General features: G+C 38.8%; 1 protein-coding gene across 2 annotated transcripts in view; it reads right to left on the bottom strand.

The window, feature by feature from the left end:
• Positions 1-23,306, bottom strand: part of SH2D4B (SH2 domain containing 4B) — a 66,974-nt gene extending 43,668 nt beyond the window's left edge. For both annotated transcript variants that reach the window (XM_063338974.1, XM_063338973.1), the window contains exons 1-3: positions 23,123-23,306; positions 9,993-10,152; positions 8,723-8,870 (exon numbers count right to left, since the gene is read on the bottom strand). In XM_063338974.1, the coding sequence (XP_063195044.1) occupies positions 8,723-8,870; positions 9,993-10,152; positions 23,123-23,306 (492 nt within the window). The remainder of the gene's footprint in view (positions 1-8,722; positions 8,871-9,992; positions 10,153-23,122) is intronic.
• Between the last annotated feature and the right edge of the window lie 4,068 nt (positions 23,307-27,374).

Below are 27,374 nucleotides of genomic sequence, written 5' to 3'. Positions count from 1 at the left end.
AGGTCAGATCTTTGCATTTTCCTAACTTTGCACCTTTTCAGTGTGATTTTAATGTTTCACTGCAATGGGACCAGCAATAATTGAGCACAGGGGAAAAAAACAACCAAACAAAACCCCATGATTACTTTAAACCAGAAAACAATTTTCTCAAATGCACCAACACATTCTATCAATCAGCTGAGCTGATATATTTGACCAAATGTTTAGCTACAGACATTGTACCGGTAATTTCTTTTTTTTTTAAGACATGGTATGATGTAAATTCTGAAAATTATGTTCAGATGGGATTGTGCTCCTGCTCTCAAAGGGGAATCAAACATATTTACCTTCCTTTTTATTATACCATATTTGTGCACTGTGAACTTTGTGGAAGGGCATATTTTCTAAGTTTGAAAACAAACTTTTGTCACAGCAGGATTCACAGCATGACCAAAACAATCCACGGTCTTTTTTAATAAATACTACAAATATGAGTGGAAAGATTTAAAAAATGGGACTAAAACCTGAATTCTATTATTCTCCTAAACTCAGTCTGTGGGTTCAGGAGATGCAAAACAGCTTTCATGATGTTACTCATAATCCTGCAAGAAGTAACTTGCATACCTAATTTTTTTACACGTAGATTGTTCCTGTTCAGTGTTTGAAGATGCTACTTATAGGAAAATTCACACTATATACAAATGTTTGTTATAATTCACTGTCTTTTTAGGCTGAAATGGGTTGAACCATCAAAAAGTTACATTAATTTAGTAAAAGTCTATAATAATTGATTAACACTTTCCTACAGTAAATAGTTTGTGTTTTATAATACATTGGAAAAGTACTCATCCAGAAGTTGTCTGTCCTGTCTTACCACCTGCTAGGGCACAAATACCAAAAGCAGCACAAATATAGTAATATGAACATCCAAACAATGTTATTGTTTAATGCCCCTAAGAGGGATGCATACACATTTTCCCAATTGTGAAACAGGTATCTGGAATTTCTGTCTGGGAAACAGCAAAAAATCTTTTGTCCACCATAGGGAAGGAAAGGCTTATTTTTCTCTCTTCCTTCCCCCACCCCCAGTTCTCTCTAGCTCTGCAGAAGTTATCTGTTGTTAACCAGAAATCTGGCATTAAAGGAAGAAAACTCTAATTCTTTTCAGAAGACAGCTTTCCAAAGCAAACAGTATTGCTGTTTGCAACCTCTAGAAGTTCAGTGAGGGCCAGAAGCAGCAGGAGAAGTCTGGACTCTTTGATTGTTCTGGTCGTGGATCACAACAGCATGTTTAAGGAAGAATGACATGTTATATTTGCATGAATATGGAAATAACAGTGTAAATCCAAGTGTGAATAAACAAGGACAGGTGTCTTGAGCGTCACAGGGTTGGTTTACTTTGGAATAGTCAGCCAGCTGACACGGCTCTAAATGCTTTTGTCCACTGACAATTCAAAAAGACTGAAAAGAAGTAAGCAATTTAGCAGTGACAAGCAACGCCATCGTCAGAGTGGGAAAAATGAAACAAATGCAAGTCTCCACCCTTTGAAAGGGCGCAACCAGTTTTCCATTTCCCTAGGTAACATAAAACAACATTTCACCATTTAGCATAGCTGAGCTCCCCCAGTTTACACCAGCAGAGGATCTGGCTTCTTGATAATACAACAAATCAAAAGACATGAAATATTGGGTATTAATAGTGATGTACCTGTGTAGAGAATAATAGTTCCATAACACACATGATGTACAATAAATTAGGCTGATCTTATTATTTCTGAGAAAGAAAAGCCTGGTTTTGTTCTTCAATCAATTTTTTATATTTTAATGCTAGTATATTTGATTATTTCTAAATTCATCCTCCCATTGTTATCTCCCGAGTCCTAAAAAGATTAGCTGAGTGGGCAGTTCATTATTTTTGAAAAGGCAATGCTTTTAGGAAGCACTGATTTCAAAGCCCAGGAGCTTCTTCAGAATAAAAAAAAATAAATTAAAAAAATAAATTATATTTTTACATATCCCATAGAATTAAGGATTCTATATATCAGTTGCTAGTAAATGGCTTTATTCTCTTCTTGGAAAAAGTATGCAATCAGCTATTCTTTATTCTTATAAGGAGAATATTTATTTACTTAGCTTCACTGCCTAAAATATCCAATATATCTAGGCTATCTTTTCAGGAAGATGGACAGACACAGGGGTAATCCCTGAATCACACATGAGTTTTGTCACAAGTTTTGTTTTTTTAATATAGCTACAGTTGAAGCATTTGTAGTAAAAACATGAAGGTGTCCAAAAAAAACAAATCAAAAAAACAACAAATCAGAATTCAGGTGGAGTTTGAGTTCTCAATGGAAAGCAGTAATGCCTACTAAGAAAATTCTACTTTTTTTTTTTTTTAGTGACAAGGAGATTTACATCAAAGAAGAAATAATAAGAACAACAAAAGCCTCAAATGCTGATACTTGATTCTGAATTCCGAAAACTTTTTCATCTCAGTTTCCTTTTTAAGGGAAGCAAAATTTTAAATAAAATTTTGAATTTTATTTATTCAAATTAGCACATGAATGCATGTGCAAGTATATTGTGCAACTCCTTAAAGGTGCGCGAGGAGAAACAACCCTTGTTAGTATGACGCAGGAAAGAAAACTCATCGATTTGTCAAGTATGAGTAAAATGTGTGTGTTTATATTTAAAATGAACAGCAGTTGAACTTTTCACATTTACTCCACTGGAAGAATACAGCAACCAGTTTATCTGCTTCTCCCTGTGAACCCAACTCTGCACACCAGAGCTAAGAGTGAAGAGCTATAATAATCTTGTTGATTACAAGTTGAGAGAGGTCGTATCGTGTGCCGTTACCCTGTCAGCTCTTCCAGTATAGTTAAGGAGGTGACAATTCAGTACGTGGTTGCAAATTGCCAGGAAATACTAACCTGCTGCGACGAATCTCACTGGCAATTCAATAGGCAGCAGTAATCTTCTCCAGTTTTAACTCCACGGGAGAATTTGAACATGCTAAATGATCTTATCTAGCCTCTGGCAGTTCAGCATTTACCACAAACTTGTTACTTGTTACTGTAATTGTGTGCATCACTAGCTTTACTACAGCCAGCTCTGAATAATATTCAATATTAGCAATGGTTAGCTTCCAATGTATCAGTCCAATGCAGATGAGAGGAGATTAGGTCAGCATTTATTTTTTGCCGCAGAAAGATTTTTTTAAAAATGCACTGAGGAAAAGCCAAAATACAGCAATTTTTTTTTTTTTTTTTTTTTTTTAAATGGAAAACTGAGTTTCTGGCTGCCATGGCTCCTGGGGTCTCTCTGGGGAGTTTTATAGAATGCAGGGCAGCTGAATGACTGCCATCCTGCTCAGAGCAAAACCTACAAGACATATTTGTTACAACAGCCCCCTCCGAAGCATGGGATGCCCGGTATTCCCTCAATGCTTCGGGCTGGCAGGAAGAGTCTTGGCAGCCCCGAGAGCTGCAGCTAGTCAGCTCCTAACAGCTGCTCCGAATCTCCTGAGACCCCTCAGCAATCACCCCTGCGCCACGGCAGACATTCCGGCTGCCTGCCGCAGAGATGACAGCACAGCTCCTCTTCAGACCTGAGCCCTTAGGACTCCCTGCTGTGAAGAAGGGAATGTGGAAACCCCAGGGTCCCCGGCTCCAGGACAGCCTGTTGTCAGCAAGGCTGACGCAGCAGGATGAATCCAGAGACCGGCGTTCTCCACAAACCCACCTGACAGTTTCCAACAGAGCTGTGAGCGAGTATCAGCAGAAATACGTCCAACTCCTTACCAACCTTTTTCTGAAAAAATTCCCTTACCTGCCTCAGAAAATAAAGTGTTTGCAGAGACATTATTTTCTTCTCTACTACCGGTGTCTCAAAAGGAACAGAAGTGGTGCAGGTATTTGCACAGTGACAAATATACAAAATAGAGTCATGCTTTATGTAGAAGAAGTTATGTCTCCATCACGGATATGCCCCAGGACACGCTGTTCACACACAGCTCATGTAGGGAGGTAAAAACACTCTCTGGTTCACAAAGACCCTCTTTTAGATGAGACAGAAGACAAAGCTAAGGCCCATTCCTGATTGGGAGATGTACTGCATGTGCTGGAGCAGACTCTGCTTGGGTAACTTGCCATAGATCCAGTGACAACCTACTAAGAGTTTGTCTCTGGATCTTAGGGACGCTTCACAGCTTGAATTCCTGATATGTAAACTATCCTTATTAATGGCTCAGATTTTCCCATTTACCCATGGAAAATATAAGAGCTTCAATAGTTTTCAGTAGTGATCCAGCAGATGTCATTACTGATGTCACTGGGGAAAAGATTTTTCTTTAAAATTAATGTCGCAGTTCCTCACAAGTAGGATAGAAAACCCTGAAGACCACATTCCCAGGAGAAACTAACAGCTGCCTCACTGTTAAAGAGACAGCTCTATAGAAAAAAAGAATTTCTGAACTGAGGTCGCACAAGAGAAAACAAAACTAAGCATTACTGAATTATTGTAATTGTGATTGAATGGACCCAACTGAGGCATTTTCAGAATGAACTGGGTGTCAAGCCCCATCAAGAAGCTGTTGTCATATTCCTGGACTCTAAATATGCTGTCCTTGGGAAAGAGTTCAATGATTTCTTGGCACAGCAAAGCACAGAGCTGAACTTACAACTTATCTGCACTTAAACATAACCAGCCCACTCAAGCGCTGGATGTTTACTTGGAGACAAGAGGGTTTTTGAGATCAGGACAGAACACTTACTGTTCTATCATAAGGAGCCCACAGTACTGTAAGTGGCAATGGTGACATTTTACTGTATTCCTAAACTCTACACGTGGCAGCAATTGTCTGAAGAATCAGGTCCACAGCACTTTTGGGCACAGTAAAGCACTCAGATGTGTGTTGAAAGCCCATCCAAGTCAATGGGACTGAAGTGTGTCCTTTCTATTACGCATAAGTTGTCTTTATTAGAGACTTCCTGAACTGAAGCACTAATTATCCTGTTCCTCTCTGAAGGTTGATTGTAAACCTGTTGTCTTTGATGAGAACAGAAACAGCCAGGACATAGAAACTCTTGGATCCATGTCTTCAAAAAAGCTCACTTCACTGACCACAATCCCAACTGGAATTAAAGGTCATCAACTTGCATCCAAAAAAGAAAAAAAATTGTGGAAGGAAATTATAATGCACTGTTACTGTCCTGTTGCCTATCAAGAGAATAAGGATTATTTCTCCTTAAGCGCCACTGCCATTAAAACTCCCACTAAATATTTTTTTATGAAGAAAAATAATGCCGATAGAAGTTTATATGCAGCTTTTGGTTAACACACATTTCACCTCCCAAGGAATTTTTAAGAAGCAATTTAGCTTTATTGTCAACTGTGCTTATATTATTAAATTTGGCGGGTATCTGATGTTGTCCTACAGATAGTACTTTACTACTAACGTTCTCTTGCTTTATGTAGACCACATGAAGAGGAAGCTGAGAGAATATCTCTCTGTTCTTTCTAAATGTAGCTGAAGGATACCAGCCACCCCTGGCTGGCTGACACTCATACCTTTAATTTGCCCTAGCTCTCACATTGTTCATGACTCTTAATGACAGCAACTGATAAGAATAGGAAATTATGCCTATGATCTCATAGCCTTTGTGAATTAGCAAAAAGATTAATGATAGTAATTGGCTCTCTTATTTGTCCTTTGCAATAGGTGCATAAAAGAATAGCTGTCCTTAAACTGCAAAAATAGAGCAGTCAACATTTATATTCTCGCTTCATAAATTAAAGGCATTTCTGCTTAAGAAACACCAAGGAAAGCAATACTTTTCTAATAGTGCTGGAAAAGGAAGCAGGGATCATCATTCACTTTGATATGTGAGATACCATTTATCTAGTGCAGACAGCCCTAAAGTCCCATGATAGGTCAAGAGGAATAAAAGTGTTTTAAAAAGGAGTGTTTGTGATACAATATGGTTAGAAATTAAATACATCAGCAAAAGCACAGCATTTCAATCTCCCGAGTCAAAACGCTTCATGAGGATGAAGCATTAGCAAAGACTGAACTTTTCATACCCCAGTTTGGAGACCACTTTAAACACAGTCTGGCCATCATCACAGAAGGATGATTACCAATGCATTAAATATTTTAAACCTGTTAAAGTGGGCTTGCGAACTGATCTGCATCTCATTCCACACCCTGAATCATTTATGAAAGGTATATTTCCTCATGATTTCAATGATTGCAGTCATACATGAGTAGATTCATTAATTTGTCTTTTTCTCGATGCCTTAGTTCTATTCACTTTTTGTAGTTGGAGGTAGATGCCAGAAACATAACTTTTCTATTTTCCTGTCTAGGTACCTTTTCACTATTTCAGCCTGTAAATGTTTCATGTACCTCCTCCACTGCACAAGAGTAGTTATAAAAAGGGTAAAATGGGAAGGAGAAGGAAAGCCAAGTGAGCTTAAATAAGCCACTGGACAGAAGTTAACAACTCCCCCATATTAAGTTGTGAGATTTACTTGCCGTTGAAATGCCTTTACCGTTTTTAAGTAGTTCTACAGCACTATGTATGAGATCTGCTCTTTCAAGACCAAGTAATAGATAAGCTGCTTTTCTGAGTAGCAAAGGTGTGGTGTAATAGTACCAGGGATCGATCCTGCATTTGGGTCTCTGCTGGTGGAACCCTATGTTAGTCCACATCCCTCCTGACAAATCTCAAACTACAGACCTAACTGAAGACCCAGGGCTGGAAGTGTAATTAGACTAGGTTGTATTAATCACCGAATGCCAGGAGCACACTCAATAAAAGGGTGTTTAAAAAATAACCACCACATAATGTCTTCTTTCCAAACTCATTCTTGAAGCCAAAATGTTAATTTCTGCTGGGTCTTGTCTTAAAAATTTTAGTCCATTTATTTATTTTTTTTGCAAATATTCTCTTCAAATGCTTGATTTAAAGGAAACCATAGGGAAAAATAAGGGTTTCTGTTTCTTTGATAAAATAAAGATATTGGCAACTTTATGAATAGGGCCAAAGAAATCCTGGCCAAAGCTTAGTATTTGAAATTCAAAGTAGAAACTGAACCAAATACTCATCCCATTTACAGCAGTGCGATTCTTGCTCCTAGCAAGCACACGGTTGGATGGAGGATACCTGCTCACTTCCCGAGAAACAGTGGGAACACAGATCACTGTGACATTACCTTTCCATCAACGTGGAAACGAGCAGAATTTGGTGCCATTCCTTTTAAACTGTATCAACTGAAAGACTAGTTTTCCTTAATAGAAAATGATCACTGCTTGCCACTAAGAGTCTCACAAGTTGCTCACTTTGCTTTTTGAAAAAGTCTATTTGAAACAGAAGAACAATAATGAGCTTGTGGACACTGACCCCATCAAGTGCACTGTAAATCAACCACAGAGGTATAAGCGAACAGGCCTGTATCAGTCTTTGTTCATGAGAGCTTTGCTTTCTGAAAAGCAGAGGAAACAGTGTTTAATTAGTCGCTCTGCTCATTATTCATACATTAACAAATACACTTGAAAGGTATAGTTTCATTACTCATTGACACCAAATTTCAAAGGCCCTGTTCTCTCCTATGAATTCAAATTAATTGTGCAAAGGTAAATCAGCAACTTTGTGCAGAGGAGGCCACAGGAACTGCGCTTGCTTTGTGCTACATAACCACCCGCAAATCCCAGTCCCACTGTTTAGAGAATGACAAGTAACTTGCTGACTCCAGCTTGTAATCAAACTGCATAAATTTAACACTGAGGTTTTCAGCATTCCTCCCATCACAGAGGGACAAGGCGGGAGTCTATCTCCACTTTCTACACCTTTAATCACCGTCCCAGGATGGGGGGAAATGACATAGCAAGCTGTCAGCAGGGGAGAGGCGCACAGACAGACGTTACTGGATGTAGATCTCCTAGAAGTCATACTTTGCTACAGGCTTTCTCCATGGAAGCCCAGCCTCACCAATCTTGTGCAGCCCCAGAGTGCACACCCCAGACTCAGAAGACTGTGATAACTTTCCTGCACACTAAATCAATTACATTTTGTTTTCTCATTTTTAAACAAGTTTTTAACTTTATAAAGTAATATGAGAAAGGTAGACAGAGGTCTTCTTTTCCTGTTTAGTTTTCAAATTGTTATTTTCAACAAAAAAATGTGAAAAAATATTCTTGCAAGCAAGCATTAAAATATTATAAGTGACCTCATAGAAAATACATGACGAAGTTAATAAAAATCAGGCAAATTAACTTCTCCCAGCAAAGCCAACTGGACTTTTCCTATATGTTGAGTAGGAGAAGGATCCACCCCTTGTTATCTTAAAGAAAGTAGTGACAGAATTGTCAAGTTAAAAATGTGAACAACTCCTCTGAAATACACAAAATATGTTCAAGCAAACTTAAAATGAGACATTTGACAATTGTACATTTTTCACCCCAGTATGATTCACTCAGCACAGCTGACTGAACAATTCTGTAAATGTGTGAGCTGAATAACCAGTTTGATTGTCCTGACACTTTTGAATGAGATATGTAATTCTTTCACATCACTCACCCAGCTGTTCTGGTGAACACCATGTAGCTATTTGTATATTCCAGGACAAAAAATTACAATTCTGGGTTTTAAAGCTTATTAATAAACATGCACTGAAGGTGACAAGAACTTTGAATCTATATAAAAACACTATTTAAAAAGCTAAATCATTCTATGCAAACCTTCAGTTCCTCCTGAATTTTTTCCTCCTCCAATTTGGCAGCTTTCCGATCTTCTATTTCTATTTTCCATTTTTCTGCCACTATTCTGGCTTTTTCTTGAGCCATAGCATCCCGGAATTTCTTTGTAATTTCAGCCTCCTTTTGTCTCCTTCAGAAAAGAATTTGAAAATAAGATTAATTTAAGATGCTGATTATTTTTTTTTTTTTAAATCGAGGATCAATACTTGCTCACTGGTTGCAACAAATAATTAGCATAAGACTTCATGGAAATACATAAGGAAAGAATTAAAATGTATTTAACAAGAGACCTACCACAAATCAGATTTGACAAAACTATCCGGAAAACAGATATTTTCAATTTTGATAAATGACTAATTAAAATAGCACCTTCTAAATTAGAGAAGTATTTCTTGGATGTCTCTGAGTCATACCCTATATTTTTCCTTCCCTGGCTGAAAAAATAGATTTTTCTCTCAGTCTAGCAAAGCATGATCTGGAATTTATTGTCTCTCAAATATCAATGCAAATGTCTGCCAAATTCTCACACTAGATCGTTTACCAGTACTGATGATGTAAAAGGAATGCAGAGCACAGGTTGGACCTCTTAATCCCCGCTTAAGTATGCAATCACTATAAGCAAGAAGACTCTCATATGAAAAGGAATAACATAGAATAATCTGATATTTAAACTGTCGCTTTTCAGTGCTGCACTACAAAAGGAAGTGCAGGAGGCAGGTGGCCTACTTCCCAACAATATCAAGCATCAAAACACTTTTGAATCTCTCCCAAAGCTGGAAGAGGCCCTGCTGGAAACACCAGCGTGGCACTTGTGTAATCAGTTTCTGAACTGCTGGGATAAGAACTAATACAAGCAATATGCAAATGAAACCAATTTCAAAAAGGATTTTATGCACCAAATCTCCACTGTGGGCATAGATGTGTGATACAACAAACATTCCTAATTCAATCATCTCACAACCAGATTGTTTCATTTTTATTTATTTAGAAACTGGTCGATGATTTAGAAAAATTCCCCAAAAGAAAAACGTTTGTTTCACTTTTTTTTTTGTGAAAGAGGGGTTTTGTTCTTCAGTATTCAATAAAAATAAAATTACATTTTTCATGTGCTGAAAAATTGCCCAAACAAGTGAAAGCAAATGTTCACAAAACATACTTACCAATTTCACCCACCATTACCTGCCACCTTTCTACAAGGCCATGTTTCCCATTATGTCAAGTGGACCCTGAATTCAGATTCTTAAATCCTCACCATAGTTCTTCTGCCTCCTTCTGTGCTTGTTGCCTGGCTCGCTCAGCTATTAGCTCCTCTGATATCTGTTCATACGGCTTGTCACCTGGGGCTTCTCCCATAACCCAGACCCAGACCTCACCATCCTTCCCGCGTAGCCACTGCACGTGTTTGCCATTACCTGCAACAGCCACCAAGAAGAAACAAATATTATAAATACTGGGTCAAATTCTTAAGTAAATATAGATGAAAAGATGAGAAATCTGAAATTTAGAACCATTAAGCTTGCAATTCACAATTCAGAACAAAATGTTACCAAGAAGTTGGATGAAATCTTCAGATTTGATCAATCTACCATGCTGGGGGAAAAAAGGGTTTGTACACTCCAGATCACACAATCTTTAAAGACTCACTGTCCCACAAAAATAAGGAATTATTAATTCTGACATGCATTTCCCAGAATCTAGGTATTATGATCCCTTTTGAATTTTTATAAGTGTATTTTCTTGCTTTACTCAGCAAGGGATGAACAAAGAGAATGGAAAAAGAGATGGAGTGACAACAGCAACCAATGACATTATGCTTCAGCACTGCTTCAGCACATGGAGAATGCCAAGTGTCGAGCATACAGACACTTCATCGAAACACCTGCAAAAAATCCAGGAATTTTGTGCTCCCACTGCGTGAAGGAGGAGTTTGAGAAAGCCTGCATAATCAGAGCACACCGCTCAGCACTGCAGGAGCTTTTCTGGTCAGGTAAGCAGTTGAAAGGGATTAAGTTTCTGGCTCAGTTTTCATGAAAGACACCATGCAAAAATCTATGGTTACTGTGTTGACAGAGCGTTTTTAAAAACCCTAAAAAAGCCTGCATGCTCTTCTCATCTTACAAAATAGACTACTTTTGGTGAACCTTCATGTCCAAGAATCAACTACAGCATCCTGCTGACGACACTAGCTCAGATCCTATCTGAATACATCTTCAAAGTCACATACACTACCTGATTTAATACATTTTGGTCTTTTCCTTCTGCTTTTATACATATAACTCACAGGTATTTTATGCGTTTTAGAGGTTCATACTAAGAAACTGATAGAGACACCTCCCATGCATCCATTTTGGTTTTATTTCTTGCAAATTTGTTGAAACTGTTCTTCACAAAAGGAGATTCCACCACAAAGACCATTGCCAGGGTAGACAATGGATGTATGTTAAAGAACACAGACTAAAAGGCCACAAAGGCTCAGCATTTCATCTTGCTTCCCTTATATTACAGTCCACTAGATTTCATCTACTGAGGTTAGTAAATTGTGTGTGGCCACATAGTTTCTAAAAGGTATCCTGTCTCATTTGAAATCGTAAAGAAATGGACAGTTTGCCATTCTTCTAGGTAGTTTTTCTCTGATGCTCCCATAAAAGTCAAAAGAAACCTGGTCCTATTTGAACAGTCAGTCTTCGCTTCCTGTCTTTCTCTACTAGCATCTGCTTTGCTACTCTCACCTTCAACTACCTCTTGTTCTGCAGTAGGAGTATCCATTTAACCAGATTAAGTTTCCTGATGCACAATCAATAAAGTGTTTTTGACATCCCAGACCGAAGAGAGAAAACTGCAGGAGGGAAGGAAGCGGGGCTGTTGACAGCAGGCAGGGCCAGTGTCAGCCCACACTCGCAAGTGTTGACAATCTGAACGGAAGGCAACTAACATATCAGATCTCGCAATGAAAGCTAATATTCTATATCGAATTTGAAAATGTGATTTGTACGAATACCCAGTGTTGGCCTAACGGTACTGACTTAAAGTGGGGGTGGAGATTTAAGCTAATAAGGTTTTCCTTCAATAACGCCCAAAAGCATTTGCTCTTTCACAGTCTATCACATTATGTCTCAGGTTATAAATGTGAATGTATTTTATTGTGGTTCCTATTCTGCGCATTTCTGTGTTCCTGTCAGCACATTTCCATCGTATTTTTTGGACGCAGCCTTTGAACACCATCTGCTGAGAACGGACTGGCCATATCAGTATTTGTCCACAAGGTTTTCACCTACTGCATTTCATGATAAAGTATCTTGAGGAGTATGGGATGATTTCCCAGGAGTACCGATCCCACATTACCAATGCAGCTTTTGTTTTAAAAGTGGCCCATGTCCCCTTTCCTGTGAGGAATCTAGATATCCTAATTGTTCTCCTTTATTTAGTACTTAAAAGAAAACATTGCAAACAACATGCCTCGTGTTAATTCATTTGTATCATAACTGGTTGATACCACGTACTTCTAGTGTTCTGAGACAACTTCACTACTTCTGCTCATTTATGGGCTTATCCCCTTTGTAAAGAGAATTTTAAAAAAACTTTTCAGGCAAGCAGATAAATTTTATCTTTGCTTCTTTACAGGCTTTTTGTGCCAAAGAGTTATTAATATGTTTCTCAGAGGCACAACTTACCCATACTACCCAGACCCGTAAAACAAATAGTTGATTTGTAGACATGTCTTGAGAAATTGTTCTCTCTCTTCCTTTTAAAACAATGGATCTCTCTTCTAAAGCTTAGACAGTAGATGTATAAACTCTTTTGAAAACATTGGTATAACATATTGTTGGTTCAGCACTAACTACTATACAGTACAGTATACTACTGTATACACATCCATAGTTCAAGTTGAAAGATAACAGCAGTATCAAACAACCAGGCAATTTTAAGCTTCAGCATTAAACAGACAGACCTCCACATGTGCAATTTTAAAACAACTGGAATTGAGCACATATGCCTTTATTCAGGTTTTTCTTTAGAACAAGAGAACGTCTTTGTCACATCCAGCACCCTTTCTATCTTACTTGAAGAAATGATTCCCATGCAAATCTTCCCTTGAACCTACACTCCCATAAAGTTGGAGATGGGGGTTTTACTATACAATCTGACCATAAAACACGGTAGTTTCTTAGCACAGAATAACATCAAAAAATGAGCGTGCAGGAAAGGAAATAAGCAGCTCAGGGAGAAAATCTGAGACTGTAAAAACAGAATTTCTGCCATACAAAAAGCCTTTGCAGCCGGCAGAGTCGGGTTCAGAGTGGTCAATGTCAGGGCTAACGATACTGGGCTTGCACTTTTAAACTGTGGAACCAACTGCAAGATCTGAGCTGAAAGTACAGAAAATTATTTTCCTTAATATTTTTAGGAAACTAGTGTTATCTGCTTTGCAGAGGGCTGATTATAATAAAATAATTTCTGCTTTAAGATACCTCTCAAGTATTACATTTTTCTGCAAAATAAGATATTTTGTTAACACACTTTATTTCCAAATAGGAAAAAAACCAACCAACCAAACAGAAAAATTCAACTAAGTCTAAAAGGAAGAGACAGGTCCTGACTAAACAAATTTGAAATCTAGGTGAGAAAGAGGCAAGGAAACGTCATGTTTCCTGTTCAGAAGCAAGCTTCTCAGCCCAGTCACAAAGCCTAATGCAGAGTCAGGAAACAAAAATTAAATCTCTTGAGTTCCAGTTTTGTGCCTTGACCACAAAAGTACTTCTCCTGGAGAGCCTGTGGCAGGCTGCAAATAATTACCATTAGGAAGTAGTGGACATCAAAATTAGTCTGGATCAGATAGTAGAAATGAAAGTGGTTTAGAAACAAATACTGCTTTATCAGGAAAACGTACTGAATAATTTACCAAGTCTTTTCCATCTCTACTCTTCAGACCAACGATTTATCAGCTGTAGTATTCTACCAGGTTTTTTGTCTAAAACAACTCTGTAGCACCACAAGAAGGCAACATTAATTCCTGCAGTTCTTTTCACCTTCTCCATGAATTAGTATCTCCCATGGAGTTCCCCTAAACCTATATCTATACCTTTTTGAGACCAGTAAATTGGATATTGCTCCTTACTCGAGCCAAATGTAAAATCAGGTACCACAAATTTGCAGCACAAAGGGATCCTAGTGACAACACAAATTTGCATCTATAAACGTACACAACCAAAAATAATACCAAGTCATGTTTTCTATTTGTTGGTATTTATGCAGTCAATTCTATAACAGCAATGAAAGTATAAAACAATGTCCTAGAGATCAATAGGGCCTAAAATAATTATTAGTCTTTACTAGGAGCGCTACCAATTTCATACACACTCAGAGAGTGCTGGAGTGCAACCATGAATCATTTGGCACCACAGGCTGCTCTTGGCCTTTGTGCTGCCCCCAGGACATCCCTGGCGTGGGCAGGGTGTCACTGCTGCCACGGCTGAGCGCTGCCAGAAAGTCCCAACGCTGGCAGCCACCTTGGGAGGGAGAGAACGCAGCTTCTGAAGGTGCACGGGAGGCGGAATCCTGGCTACAGGCAATGCTCAGGCTAAAACAGGCTACAATTCCAATCACTTCAGGCTTCCACATTGTGACTAAGGCTTAAAACGAATGGAGTTACGGAAAGGAGAACTGGGCCTTTTCTTGCCTCCGCTCATCAGGACAGAGGAGCAGAACCACAGATTGGGTTTGGGGATTGTGGGGGTTGTTGTTTGGGTTTGGTGGGGTTTTTTGTTTGGTTGGTGGGTTTTTTAGTGACGGTTTTGGGTTATATCTGGCTTCATTATCACGCATGTTTCTAATTAAAAGTGCTTCAAAAATAACAGTAATCAGAGCAAATGGAATACTACTGGAGTCAGCTTCCTTCCTCCAAGCCTGTTCGTCATTGCTTTAGCAGTTTGAGCATCCCTGACTATTCCCATTTGTGATCCATCTCCAGTGCTTACAAGGGAACTACTCCAAGGACCATTAGAGGCCTGATTTGGTGTCAAGTCTCCCAGCTGTGCTGCCACTTAGTCGCTGTTTGCCTGCTTAGTCCAGCAAAATGAGAGAGCTCCAAGTAACCCTGACTGCTTTTCTGTCATGGGGAATATTACAGGCTGCGTCAAATGTAAATTCAGAAAATTAGAAGGTCGTTGATTTATAATCTCAGAAAGATGGAATAGCATTCCAAGTCTGCTTTAACTTTCTCAAAAGAGTCTGCTATTTCCATGAACAGTCTTGTTTCTCTGAGATTGGACTTCCCACCATAGTTCTACTTGGAAGCTACAGATCTCTGCAATAACAATTGACTCTCCTTCCTCGCTCCCTGGAAGGTTTTGTAGTCATACAAATATCCTTTAACTCTCTCTTTAGAAAACATTCCTTTTCTTTTCTCTCTCTCTGCGATAGAAAAAGGCTCCTGAAACTTATTCTGCATTTGAAACCGGCTGCATGAGCATTCACTGCTGACATCAAGCTAGTCAGCCTGATCTACTTTTGTCATTCAGAGATAAACTGTAGCTTGTGGAGTTTGGTGTGTTTGTAGGGTTGGGTTTGGGTTTTTTTGTTCTTTTGGAGTTTAGATATCTGCTATACTTTGGTCTAAGCACATTGTGTTTTACACGAGATTTTACCCTTGGCTTTCCGAGCACAATTTGTATGGCTTCTTTAAAGTAGAAGCTTGAGGTTTGATATTCTGCAGCGTAGATCAGGTTCCATCCAGAGCTTCATTAGTTGCAGGACATGCGTTAGAAGCACACTGATTAGGATGAAAATGAGAACGTGAACTTTAGGCTGTTCTCAGTTCCTTGAGCTTACCCAGTATAAGGTTTGGGGGTTGTGGTTGTTTTTGTTTGTTTGTTTTTACTACAAACACAAACACACACACACAATTTCACTTCTTTCTAAGGAGAAAACCTAGGAAATTACTGTGTACGTTTCCGAGAGACTGTTCAAAGGACAGAATGCACTTTTCCAAACATTAACTGCCATAAATCCATTAATATACATATAGAATAATTAGGTGGTAATAATGAAAGAAATGAAAATAACATAATCTGACAATAAATTGAAGATCTTCTATAATTAATTCTATGGTCTGCCCCTGTTAATAGTCATAGGACCATGAACCCCTCTCAAGAATCCATTCAAGAACCCCAGTCACTTCAATTCTTCAAACAAGTAAATGGGGAAAAATTCAGAACTGCTTAAGCATCCCCCCAACATTTCAGTTTACACACCCTCCAATTTCAACACTGGGTTGCGTGCCTTTCTATTTAAAGAAGGATTTGCAGAGGGAGAAAGACGTTAAGCTGATTTACATTAACATATCAATAAGGGTTGCGGGATCTCAGCATTGCTAAAAAATCAGCCTTCATAGCTCTCCAGCTGCTTCCTGATCATATAACAAACTCAATCTTCTGTTTATGGAATTACAGCCTGTTACCATGGAAATAATTATGCTGCAATATACCCCTGCAGGATCAAATAAAGGAAGAGTGACTGCAAGAGAGCAAACATTAAGGGAGGAAACAGTTACTCAAATAAGACTATGGTAATTAACAAACGTAGCAAAGATGACTGTACATAACATTCAAAGGTAAGCGGGTTTGCATTATCACATGCTATGTATATAGGCAATATGTATATAGAGGTTTGCATATTGTAAACCAAAAAAGAAGGGAAAAAAAAAAGAAATACAGAAATAAAGTGGCATTTATGTGGTCTCTGTTTAGTATGCCCCAGATATTTTCTTGTCTCCCTGGCCACGGCATGCTGTTGCACATAACAGTTTTGTAATTTGCCCGCTTTCAACTGGGAGATAACATTCAGAACTCATTCTTTAAGACGTTGTTCTAACTCCATGTACAATCTAAAGTTAGTCTCTGTCTGTCCATTTTAATGACCCTTTCACAGTAAACAGTATAAAAATGCAGGTAACACATCAGATCAAAGTCGAAGGTGTAAAATCATTCGCACATCGGTATAATTCGTTTGATTTTTTTTTTCTTCATAAAAAAAAAAATAGAGTCAAGAACATAGCACTATAGTTTTTTATTCCTGATCCCAGCTGTCTCTTGTAAAGATTAAAAGGTATATAACAGGGCTTGGTTTCTCACACAGAGCTACCACAGGTTTTCCCATTGCTGGAGAACAAACAAAACCAAGGCTGCGTGGCTACTTCAGGGTCTGCTGGAAACTCAAAGCAGAAGGATAAGGGTTCTCTGTCACAGAATGAACAGAGGAACTACAGATCACTTTCTGCACCAGACCTAATGCAGCGTGGCAGGTTTGTACTGATTCCTTTTATCAGACACACAAGAGCACAAAAGCAGGAGGACTAGACCACTAGGGTGAGATTTTCTAGCACCACCACACACAAGTGGATTTGAAGGTTAACGAACCACCATCAGCGTCTGGCTAAATCCACCGCTGGCTTGAATACACTGAGTTTTCCCATGCCTTCCAAATCCTGCTATCAAAACCTGGTGCCTCTGTCCTTGAATGTTTCAGTCATTTATGCTGAAAACTGGCAAAATCAGCATGGAAATATTGAATTAGCTTGGGCAAATCCCATTCTCCCCTTGGCCACAGTACTGCTCTCTTTCCATATCAAGTATTCATGAGCTTACAGACAGCCACAACCTCATATCATTACCAGAGCACTAGTATGGCCAAGAAAGCCCACCTAACACCACTGTATCCAGACAGGCTGAGGAACACAATGCCACAGAGAAAGACAGGAATGCTCGCCGTGCCAGTGGCTCAATTAACCCAGTAGCCTCTCTCAGAAAGCGGCTGACGCCAGAAGCTTCAGCCAGTGGGAGCGCTGAGGATCGCAGGCATGCAAGAGAAACCTCCAGTGTAATAAGGCCCAGGCAGCCAGCAATATTCTGCTCTTAATTTTCTGCGAAACAGAGAAGTCGGCTGCAGGGCAGGATATGAGACTAAAGAGTACAGATTTACAGCTAATCCTAGGAGGGCAGAGAAGTCCCTCTGGATTTGTTCCATCTGGTAGATATTTAGGTCATATGGCGATTGGGGGGGTCTCTTTCTAGCCCCGGCTTCGGAGAAGTGAACAGTTTAGAAGCTGCTGCTTAACCGTACCTCAGTACACAGCCCCACTGAGCAGGAGCTCTGAGCAGCTCCTGGTATACAGTACTAACAAAACTGCATCATGTCACAAGCCGCTATACATGTTGTGAATGTTACGTTACAACTTTTCCAATGACTTCAAATTAGTTTGCTCAGTCCCCTAATAAAAATTATTCTAATGTTTGTCTGTATCTCTGGGTAGAACCATATCCAATAATACAGAGACAATGAACGGTGCCAGGAGCATGCCTCTGTAGGAGATAAAATCTTAGCTAAGCATTACCAGGGTGTATAGAGGCCTTGGTATAAATGAAGAACACATTTCTGAGTTCAAAAACATAGAAAAAAAAGTCACTGCATCTACACCCACTCACCCTTCATACACACACTGGAACACACACCCACTCACTAGCCTTCACATGTGACACTGATGTATCCTCCAACCATCCGCTTGTGATATTTTAAATACTTGCTTCCAAATAGCTTCATCTATTCTCTAATGATTTTCTAACACAAATGCCATTTAGATAGAGAAATTATTTTCTAGCCATGCTGTGATAAGCCTACCTAATATTCTCCCAGCCACTCTTGTTAAGGACAGGCAAATAAGAGTGTTTACAAATAGCTCCTGTCTGAACATCATGAGCTGCAGTTCACAATGAATAAATGTCAGAATAAGCAGCAGCAGACCAGCTTTGTCTCCCCTCCCACATGGCTGTCCTTCAGCTACCTAATGCTCAATAGCTTTTGAGATCTCATTTTGGGTATGCTGACAGCTCTGGATACCGCATCAGAGTGAAAATCCAAATTGGCAGCGTCCTCTGCTTACTCCCAACTCAGCTATACTGGTTAAAGGGCTCCTGCCTAATCAAATAAATATGTTTCTTTGCAAATTGCAAAGCTGCCTGTCAGTCAACTCTCGGGCAAATCCCAAAGGGATCCTGAAATTTTGAGGAGACTTCCCTTAGTGATTTTAGCAAGACGAGAAAAGGCAACCTGTTTTATTACAATGAAAATATGTTCCTAAAAGATCTGCCCAGGAGTAATTTGTAAATGAACTGGAGATGGACCTCTAAGAATTCAACTCACTTGTGAAGCTATTTCAGTACAAGCCAGCAGTCGTGATTTAATTAAAGCTATGAAATACTTCTTTTACCTTCAATAAATTCACTAAATGCTGCAGATTTGGAAGGACCAAATGACACTCAAATTCTACAAATATTTTTAGGCAAGGTACAAATGTTGGCTAGGTACAAACAGCGAAAACATGGGAACATTTTATTCATTACCTTCTAAAGGAAGTATTTCATTGTGAGGTAACGTTTATGTATTGCTCCCTTTTAGACATTGATCTGTGTTTTTAAAAGGGGAAGGAGATTAAAATTGTTGAATAATCTGAAAACATTTCATTCATCCCTGAAGTGAAATAATTTCTTTAACATTGACTTATTCTGATACAAATTTTAACCTTTCCTCAAGACACATGAAGCTAAACAATCCAAATGGAAAAATCAGGCAAAATTTAGCATTTACTGAAGGTGACTAATATTTCTTTAGAAATGAAGAATAAGACTAATTACGCATGGACTGTTACATTATTTGGCTTGCTAAACACTCCCAACAACTTTCATTTTATTTCATGGTTTGGACTTGTTTTTATTTTTTAAGAAGCAAATTTCATAGTACTGAATAGGACACCTATGGACAATCTGTGTTCAGTGGTGCTTCTATAAAGATCACCGTACTGTTTGGGTCTTCACTAGTTAGTTTCCACACAATTAACAAATGATCACGCTGACGAGCGTTTCCTAAACCTGCAGTTGATTTTAACTCTAGCACAAGGCCAACCTGACCTGCATATGCCATTTCTGTCCTCCCCAACTCTGCACTTGTGGTTTCTGTAAAACAACACACCTAAACCTCGCACGAGAACCCTTCATCCTCAAGCCTGTAGAACATCAACATGGGATTCACAACCACTGCTCAGTTTCAAAAAATCCACCCCTTCTGCTGTGCTCACATGTACTGTTGCAGGCAGGCTCTTGAACTGACTGACGGAGAATTGTACCAATTGGGGTGTATGACTCCTGATCAAGCCTAAGCACTTTTTGGAGCATTTTTATTTAGAGTAGTGCCCATTGTCATGAATTCCTTTTGTTCTATCTCACCCCATCCCATCCTAGAGAGATATGTTCATATGTAGCTATTCAAACTGTGAGGAAAACAGAAGGATTTGAAAGGTGGTCCTATAAAGACAATTCAGACTAAATTAGTAAAAAGTTCTTTTATGCAAATGTTATGTTGTATTCACAAACAACATACACATTTTGCTGTCAACTAGAAAATTTCAGAAACCCAGCACAACATTAGAAATATTGAAGTTTCATCTCTGTTTTCTACTATATGTCAGGCTACACAGATCTCTATAAAGCCAGAGTAACTCTTGGCTTCAACAAAATAACACGAACATAAAACAGGTGTCATGCAGCAGAGAGCCAAAACCAAAACCTTGCAGATGAAACTGCTCAAATCCCTCCATTTCAAAGTAATAAAGAACATGCAGTTGTGGTAGCTCTATATTTCCTGCTAGCCAGTAATTTTAAACGGGAATAAAAATACTCCCTATTCCACCCTGTGTAGCAGGGGGAGAATGTTTGGAAATGCGCTTATACATCAATGGAAACTGTAAAACTAAGCAGCTTCAAGGTCCAAATATTTTGATGCCAAATGTCTTTTAAGAAAAAAAAAAATCACATATTTTAAGATAAGAAATGATTATTACAGTCATCTACTCTGACCCTTTCTGTCATATAGGCAAAAATATTGCACAGTAATTCCTATCTTACACCCATAACTTCTGATTGACTTTAACTTTTTTTTTTTTAAAAAACAAGAAACTAGCTCCAGTATGAGAACATTTACCTCCATATTATGGAGCTGTGCAGTAGAAATCACTTACAAGTATCTACATAGTTAATGACCTGAAAGATGGAAGTTATTTTTTGTAACTCTGGCCCACATGAGCTCATGGAAGTCAAAATATATTTTCAGTGGAAGCAAATGCCTGACTTGTAAATCTAATTTCAATGGTTCTCTCTACAAAAAAAAAAAAAAAAAAAAAAAAAAAAAAAAAAAAAAACCGGTAAGAACAGTACTTTAGTACAGTTCTGAAGGAAGTAGAAAGTTTCCGACAGTGGGCAAAAGTCAAACCTAAGCAATACCTTAAATTGGCAATTTAAGAAGGTAAAATGGAAATGGACTATTGGGAAATTTAACTCCACGAGTATTTGTGAATACTTTTGTCAGAGCAAAATATAGGTTACTCTGCTGCTCTCCTTTCTCTTATACTTTATAAATCAGAAAATTAATTACCCAGAAAATGGTCTCCTGTAGTAGGAAGCCGAACAGGTTTAATGTATAATTTATATATGGAAATTTAGGTGTCAACACTGTGAAAAATCATCACATAAATATTTTTGCAGTTAAATTTTTCTGCATCTGTCTTCCTCAACAAATAAGCATAATACAGATTATCTCAATAATACAATCGTTTTTTGGTATATGGAGCTGAACTGCATTTTTAATTTTTTTCTCAGCTACAAATCAATCAAAACAAACAAGGTTTTTGTGCTGTATGAGAGAAGTTATTTTGCTGCCATCCCTCTTAAGAGAGCGCCATTCAAAGTAACACTAACATGAAGAAAATAGAAATTAAACAGAACGAGGTTTTTCAATGTCCACCTCACCATCTGTGAGAGAACATTTTAAACTCCTATTATGGCTGATTCGGGTGTTCTGAACATTCCCCCTTTATTTTAAGGCTCCCATTGTAACTTACTCTAGAGTCATTTCATAAAGGCCTTTGCTTCAAGTGAGTCTTGGAAACTAGTTCTGCCTTGAAACACATTTCTTTAATAACAGTCTTTGAATTGTTAACTATCTAATAGGCACTTTTTAGAGTTCAGAGGCCATAAATATTTTAAGTAGTCTGACAATTGAATCCAATAATTTATCTGTATAGAGGTGCTCCAAGCAAAGCATTCTACCACAGGTGTGTTAAGATGAACAACATTCTAAACACTGACTACAGAGTCACATAGCTATTACAACACTTTCCTAAAATCAGCTATCCAAAATTATTAGAAATTTTGAATATTCAAGTTTTAATAGATTTAAAAACAGGATAAGATCTTTGGCATTTCACAGGGAAAGGAGTATTTGACATATCTCTATGACGTTTCCTTGTCGAATGAGGAATCAATGCAACTACATTTCCAAGACAAAAATGTTTTCTATCTTGCATCAGCCTAACAACTTCATCCTGTGAATGGGGGAAGTGTTGGAAGCCACTTGTTCAGTGAGGAGAGCAAGGAAATAGGTATGTCTGTTTATTCCAAACCACTTGGACCCAAGACCAGACACTTGGAAATGACATTTGGAGAAGTTCTTTTTTGATGTTTTCTTCCACAGTTTTGCTTATTTGCTTTTTAAGTCAACACAAGCATCGATAACAGCCTGTGGAAGGAGTTTAACTACATACTGCATGAAAACACATTTCTAGTTTTTGTCTTTTCTGGTTTTGACTAGGTTTTAGGGTTGGGTGTGGGGGTTTTTTTTTGGTTTTTTTTTTTGTTTTGTTTTGGTTTTGTTTTTTTTTTGTTTTGTTTTTTGTTTTTTTTTTTCCCCCCACACTCACCCCACTACTCCTATTCCCTAGACATAATCTTTTGGAGAGTGTTTACTAGAACAGTTGGAAATTTAGTCTCATATGGTATGGCTGTTCTGATGCCACATCTTATTCAAAAACAGCCCTTCATAACAAGCTCAAATTCATCAATTTATCGCCTACTCCAACCACTTGGAAACATTTAAAATACTAAGTCAAAAAACCTCAAGAGCACAGGCAAGGCTGCCTCTTGCCTGACTGCGGGGCAGGGGTGGGGATGGTAAGTGAAGAAAAAAGGCCTTAGGAGCAGAGGGGAAACATGGTCACTGTACATCTGTTACCACAGCAAGAGTAGGAGCAGTGACTCCTGATTGAAAGCGGCACTTCAAAACAATTCTCCTTACTCCCCCACCAAACTATTCCCTTGGAGAAAGAACCAGCCTGGAGAGACAAGGAGCAGGAAAATGGTGCTTTTGCTGCCTCAGACTTTTTGCCTATGGGGACACCTGGTACCCCTCCTTATAATCTCTTCCAGATGCATGTTGCACCATAGCCAGTTGCATGCCCACCATCCCCAGCTCTTAAGTATAGGAGGAGGTCACAAATCTTACTCTGTTTGCGCCTTGCTGTCTTTCTCAGCACGGCCTCCTCCATTCGTGCTTTTTCTTCCCTCTCCTTCCAGCGCCTCAGCTGCTCTTCTCTCATTTTGTAGAACAAGATCTGCTTTTGCTCTTCATTCAGCTCTGCCAGGAGCTCAGGGTCAATATACATATCACGCAAAATTTGCTGCAGCATGACGACTCCAAAAAAAAAAAACCAAACCAAAATCCAAAACAAACCTGCTTCCAATTATACTCAGTACAGTGACAAAACCCCACCGACACCACTCCAGAAAGCAAGCTGCAGCAAAGGAGCTCTCACACTCCTGCCTGCCCGGGAGAGGTCTGATTCTTGCTCTGTCTCTCTTTGTGCAGGCATATTCCACTCCTATGTCTCTTACAGGGCTGGAGTTCTATGCTTATCTCATCCTCCAAAGGTAGAGACAGGTGTCAAGTGAATGGAAGGGGGAGGAACAGACAAGGAAAAAAATTGAAAGGCCAGGAGAAAAAATAAAGTCACTTCAGTGCTCCTGACAGCAAGCCAGTAAAAATAAGGAATTCTCAACTGAACCCATCAGCTTTGCTCCCTTGAGCAGAAGGAAATTCAATGTAGAGAAAGTCTCAGACTTTCAGCTCAAGCGGTTCCCTTCAGCAGCAATACACTCCCAAGGCTGCAAGTGTTCCCCAGGGGTTTAAAGTGATGTCATGGTTAAAGGTATCACCTACACCAACAATATCTATGTCACTTTGGGAATTGATCTCTTCTGATAAGAGAGGACAAACGAGTTTGCACGTTATTTCCCAGTCTAGCCTGTTAACTAGTCTCAACAGGGTAGCTCATATTATAGGTCCTATTTACATGGTGTTGACAAATATTGTCATGCCGCAAACTGATTAAAATGCCTTTAAAATTAAAAGCAGATGTAACAAAAGCCACGAGAATCTTGTTATCACTTTATAAATAGTAAATTAATATTAATTAAACAAGAGTAAGTTCTCAGCAGTTCATGCGGACTGTGCAAGTCCTGCTGTTAATTCATTTTCCACCTTGTGAATGGAGAAAGTTACAATGTTGCTCTTCAAGCAAATTGTGGCTTTTTGCTATTTAACAGAGTTTTACCAAAATCAGTAGAATAATATTATTTCAGCAGCAGTGCCAACGCCACTCAATTACATAAAATAGCCCCAAGCCAACACACCAAAAACCAAACCCTCTGGATTCACTAGCCAGCTTTCATCCGGTAGGGGCCCGGCTCCTCTGGGGAGCGGTGGCACTGTGTGGGAAGGGGAGCATCTTCTGAGGAGAACCGAGATGGGGCCACTCTCGAGTCATAAGAAAACACAGATCACATCTGCAGGATAAGCTGCATCCCATTGCATGAAGAACAAAAGCAGATCTGCATTTCCTCACAAGAAGCCTGCTTTATAGATAGGCATCTGTCAAACTCTTATACGACTTCCCTGATCCTCATATTCAAAAACTTATGCTGTTAATCCCTCTATTCCTGTAACATTCTTTCAAGGTAAGCAAAATACTATCATCTTAATTTAGGCAGAAAATACATGTGATCTTAACTAAAATTCAAGAGAAGACGCTGTATCACCTAGAAGCATGAATCCAAAGATTATACTTGAATGATGTCTTCAGCTGAAACAGAACTTCAGAACCCACCATCTTTGGGCTTTAAAGAGTTCAGTTCACTTGCATGCTACTCTGCAATTCACAATCTCTCATGTACAAATTTTATCTCCTATAATAAAATGCTTTAATTGTTTCATTTTTATTTTTTTAAGAAATACAGTTTGGCAAGAAAAAAACCTAGGGTAAGAAAGACTTTGTTACTGCATCTTATACCCTACTTGGTCAGGTATAGAAGGGGGAGAGGCTCGGGGGGGGCTGGCCTTTGTTTGTCTGCTTTTATTCAATTATATTAGAGCTGTGTCTCCACATTTTGGCACTAATTGAAAAAGACTCGCCTTTGCAAAGGCTTCAGGGCAAGCAGTTTTGCTGTTCCACCCATTTGTCATCTTTCTTATTTTATTTTACTTGACTTCACAGAACAGAAATCAAATCCTGATCACAGAAGCTATCACAGTGCAAAGAACAAACTCTTCATCAAGGATTATGTGCATTTAAGCATGATAAGAAAAAACATTTTGGAACTGCATTTAGCTGCAGAAGTAGCTCAGGATAGAGATACAAGACAGCATACAAACATATTTTCAGGCAACTACTGGTAATGTTCAATGAGCAATCACACAACAAAAATAACAAGAGCATGGAGACGAAACAAGTATTTCACAAACAACCCATTGCCTGAGAATTATTCACCAAAAATACCTGAGAATGGTAACCAAATGATCAAGTGGAATTAATCTGTGGGACTTTTTTTTTTTTATTTATTTTTAAAAAGTTACATGTGGAAACGCTATCTAATCACAGCAATGAATCTGATCACCTTTCTCTGTTGTAGCTTTTCTTCTATGTGTTGTAGCAACCCCAAAATAAAAAATGGGGGAAATGCATCTATCTAACAAAAGCCAACATCCAAAGAACTAGAAAGATACATCATAAAGTCTGACATTAGTTTCTTGTCAAGAGAAAAATACTCTGTCTCAGAACATTTGGTCTTTGAACTCTCACATGGGTCGAAGTGTTTGATCAACTCTCTCCCTTTGCGTTCACTGGTAGGTAAGTTTTTTTTTTTTAAGGGTTACGTTCTTTATGGGGTGGAAAATCCAAGAGGACCAGTGGGAAGAATCAAGCGTTTTCACCAGTCCCTTCCTTTCCTTTACTAATTAACATTTGATTCGATAACCATTTGTGAATGGAGTGAACAGAAGGGGGGAGATGGCTACTTACCTGCAGATCCCAAATGTATAGAGAACTTCTGTCACGTACGTAAACAGTAGGTACGCTTGAGAAATCATTCGATGTTCCACTTATCAGAAAAGAGTAATGGTCTGGGGATGATGTTCCCAGAAATACAAACCTTGAATGTTTTGGGCCAATGAGGTATTTGGCCCAAACTAGGCCTAGCCTGTTGGGCTTCATCAGGAGCTAAAGCTCCTTCATCAGGAGCTGGAAACACCTAACCCATCTAATGCTGAGCCCTTCACAGGATATGAAAGAATTCGACAGCAGGTCCACCTTCTGTATACCCTCACCGGACTAGAAGTGCTAAGGAGCAATAAATAACTCAGACAATGAAGTGTAGTCACTAACCACAATTCTAGTACCTCAAATCTCTTCTGCATCTGACAAACCCTTTCAGAACCACATTTCTCCTCTCTGAATAAATACTCTTGAAGAACTATTAGGAAACAATTAAATGACCTCTCTGATACAGCAGAATGACCCCAAACATGCACTGCAAGGAATAAAAGTCCAAAACTCAAAAGGCAACCTTGAAGAAACACAAAACCTACACTAAAAACTCTTGCTGCTTCTAGGATTAGCTCATGTTTCATAATGGACAAGCTTTGCAGTTCCAGCCAACCCGGAGTCTCAACAGGAGATAACTCAGGCAAAACATAAAATAAAACTTTCTACTGCAAACCCCCCAACATTCTCTGTCTTCCCTTCTTTTCCCAGACCTGATTAAGATATTGATAAATTAATGACTCAGAAGAGCAGGAAAATTTGAAGTAAGGGTGCTCACTTCCTGATTGCGGCCATTCGTCACTTCCCAGCCTTTCTGGGAAGTATTTTGAAGAGGTTACAAGAGCAACGACCATTGCCTTTCCATCTTGGTTACCCCTAGTTCTAGTTCAACAGCCCAAACTAAGATAAAATGATTACAGAAAGATATTACATCTCAACAGCCTATACACAAAATAAAAAATTACTATTAATGTAGTTCTTTGTCAGCAGTCATTACCCTACAATAACTGCCACACAACTTGATGCTCTAATTACTAGCAGTCTCTGCAAGGAGCTCAGAGCTATTTAAAATTTAAGTTTGGAGTTTCCTTTAATCTTTAACGCTATCTTCAGGAACTAGACATGCTCTGTCCCGTCTCTGGTATACCATCTTTCTAGCTAAGCAGTTCTCAGCTCTGCCTCTAGAATTCATCTGCTGGACAAAGGCAGGGGAGGGAGAGGAAAAGGCATAGAAAAACATTTTTATTTCATTTTTAAGAAAAGGGGAGTGCTTAATTGGCCGAGGCTTGCAAATTTCCTCATCCCTTTTCTTCCTAGCATGTGCATGCTCCATTCCCTGAACCAAAAAGCTCACTGGCAATGCTTATGAATGCTGAGACA

The sequence above is a fragment of the Chroicocephalus ridibundus genome, chromosome 6 (genome assembly GCF_963924245.1).
Source record: "Chroicocephalus ridibundus chromosome 6, bChrRid1.1, whole genome shotgun sequence".
In the NCBI taxonomy this organism is placed as follows: Eukaryota; Metazoa; Chordata; class Aves; order Charadriiformes; family Laridae; genus Chroicocephalus; species Chroicocephalus ridibundus.
Note: the sequence above shows the minus strand (reverse complement) of the source record. Positions and strands in the feature narration are given on the sequence as shown.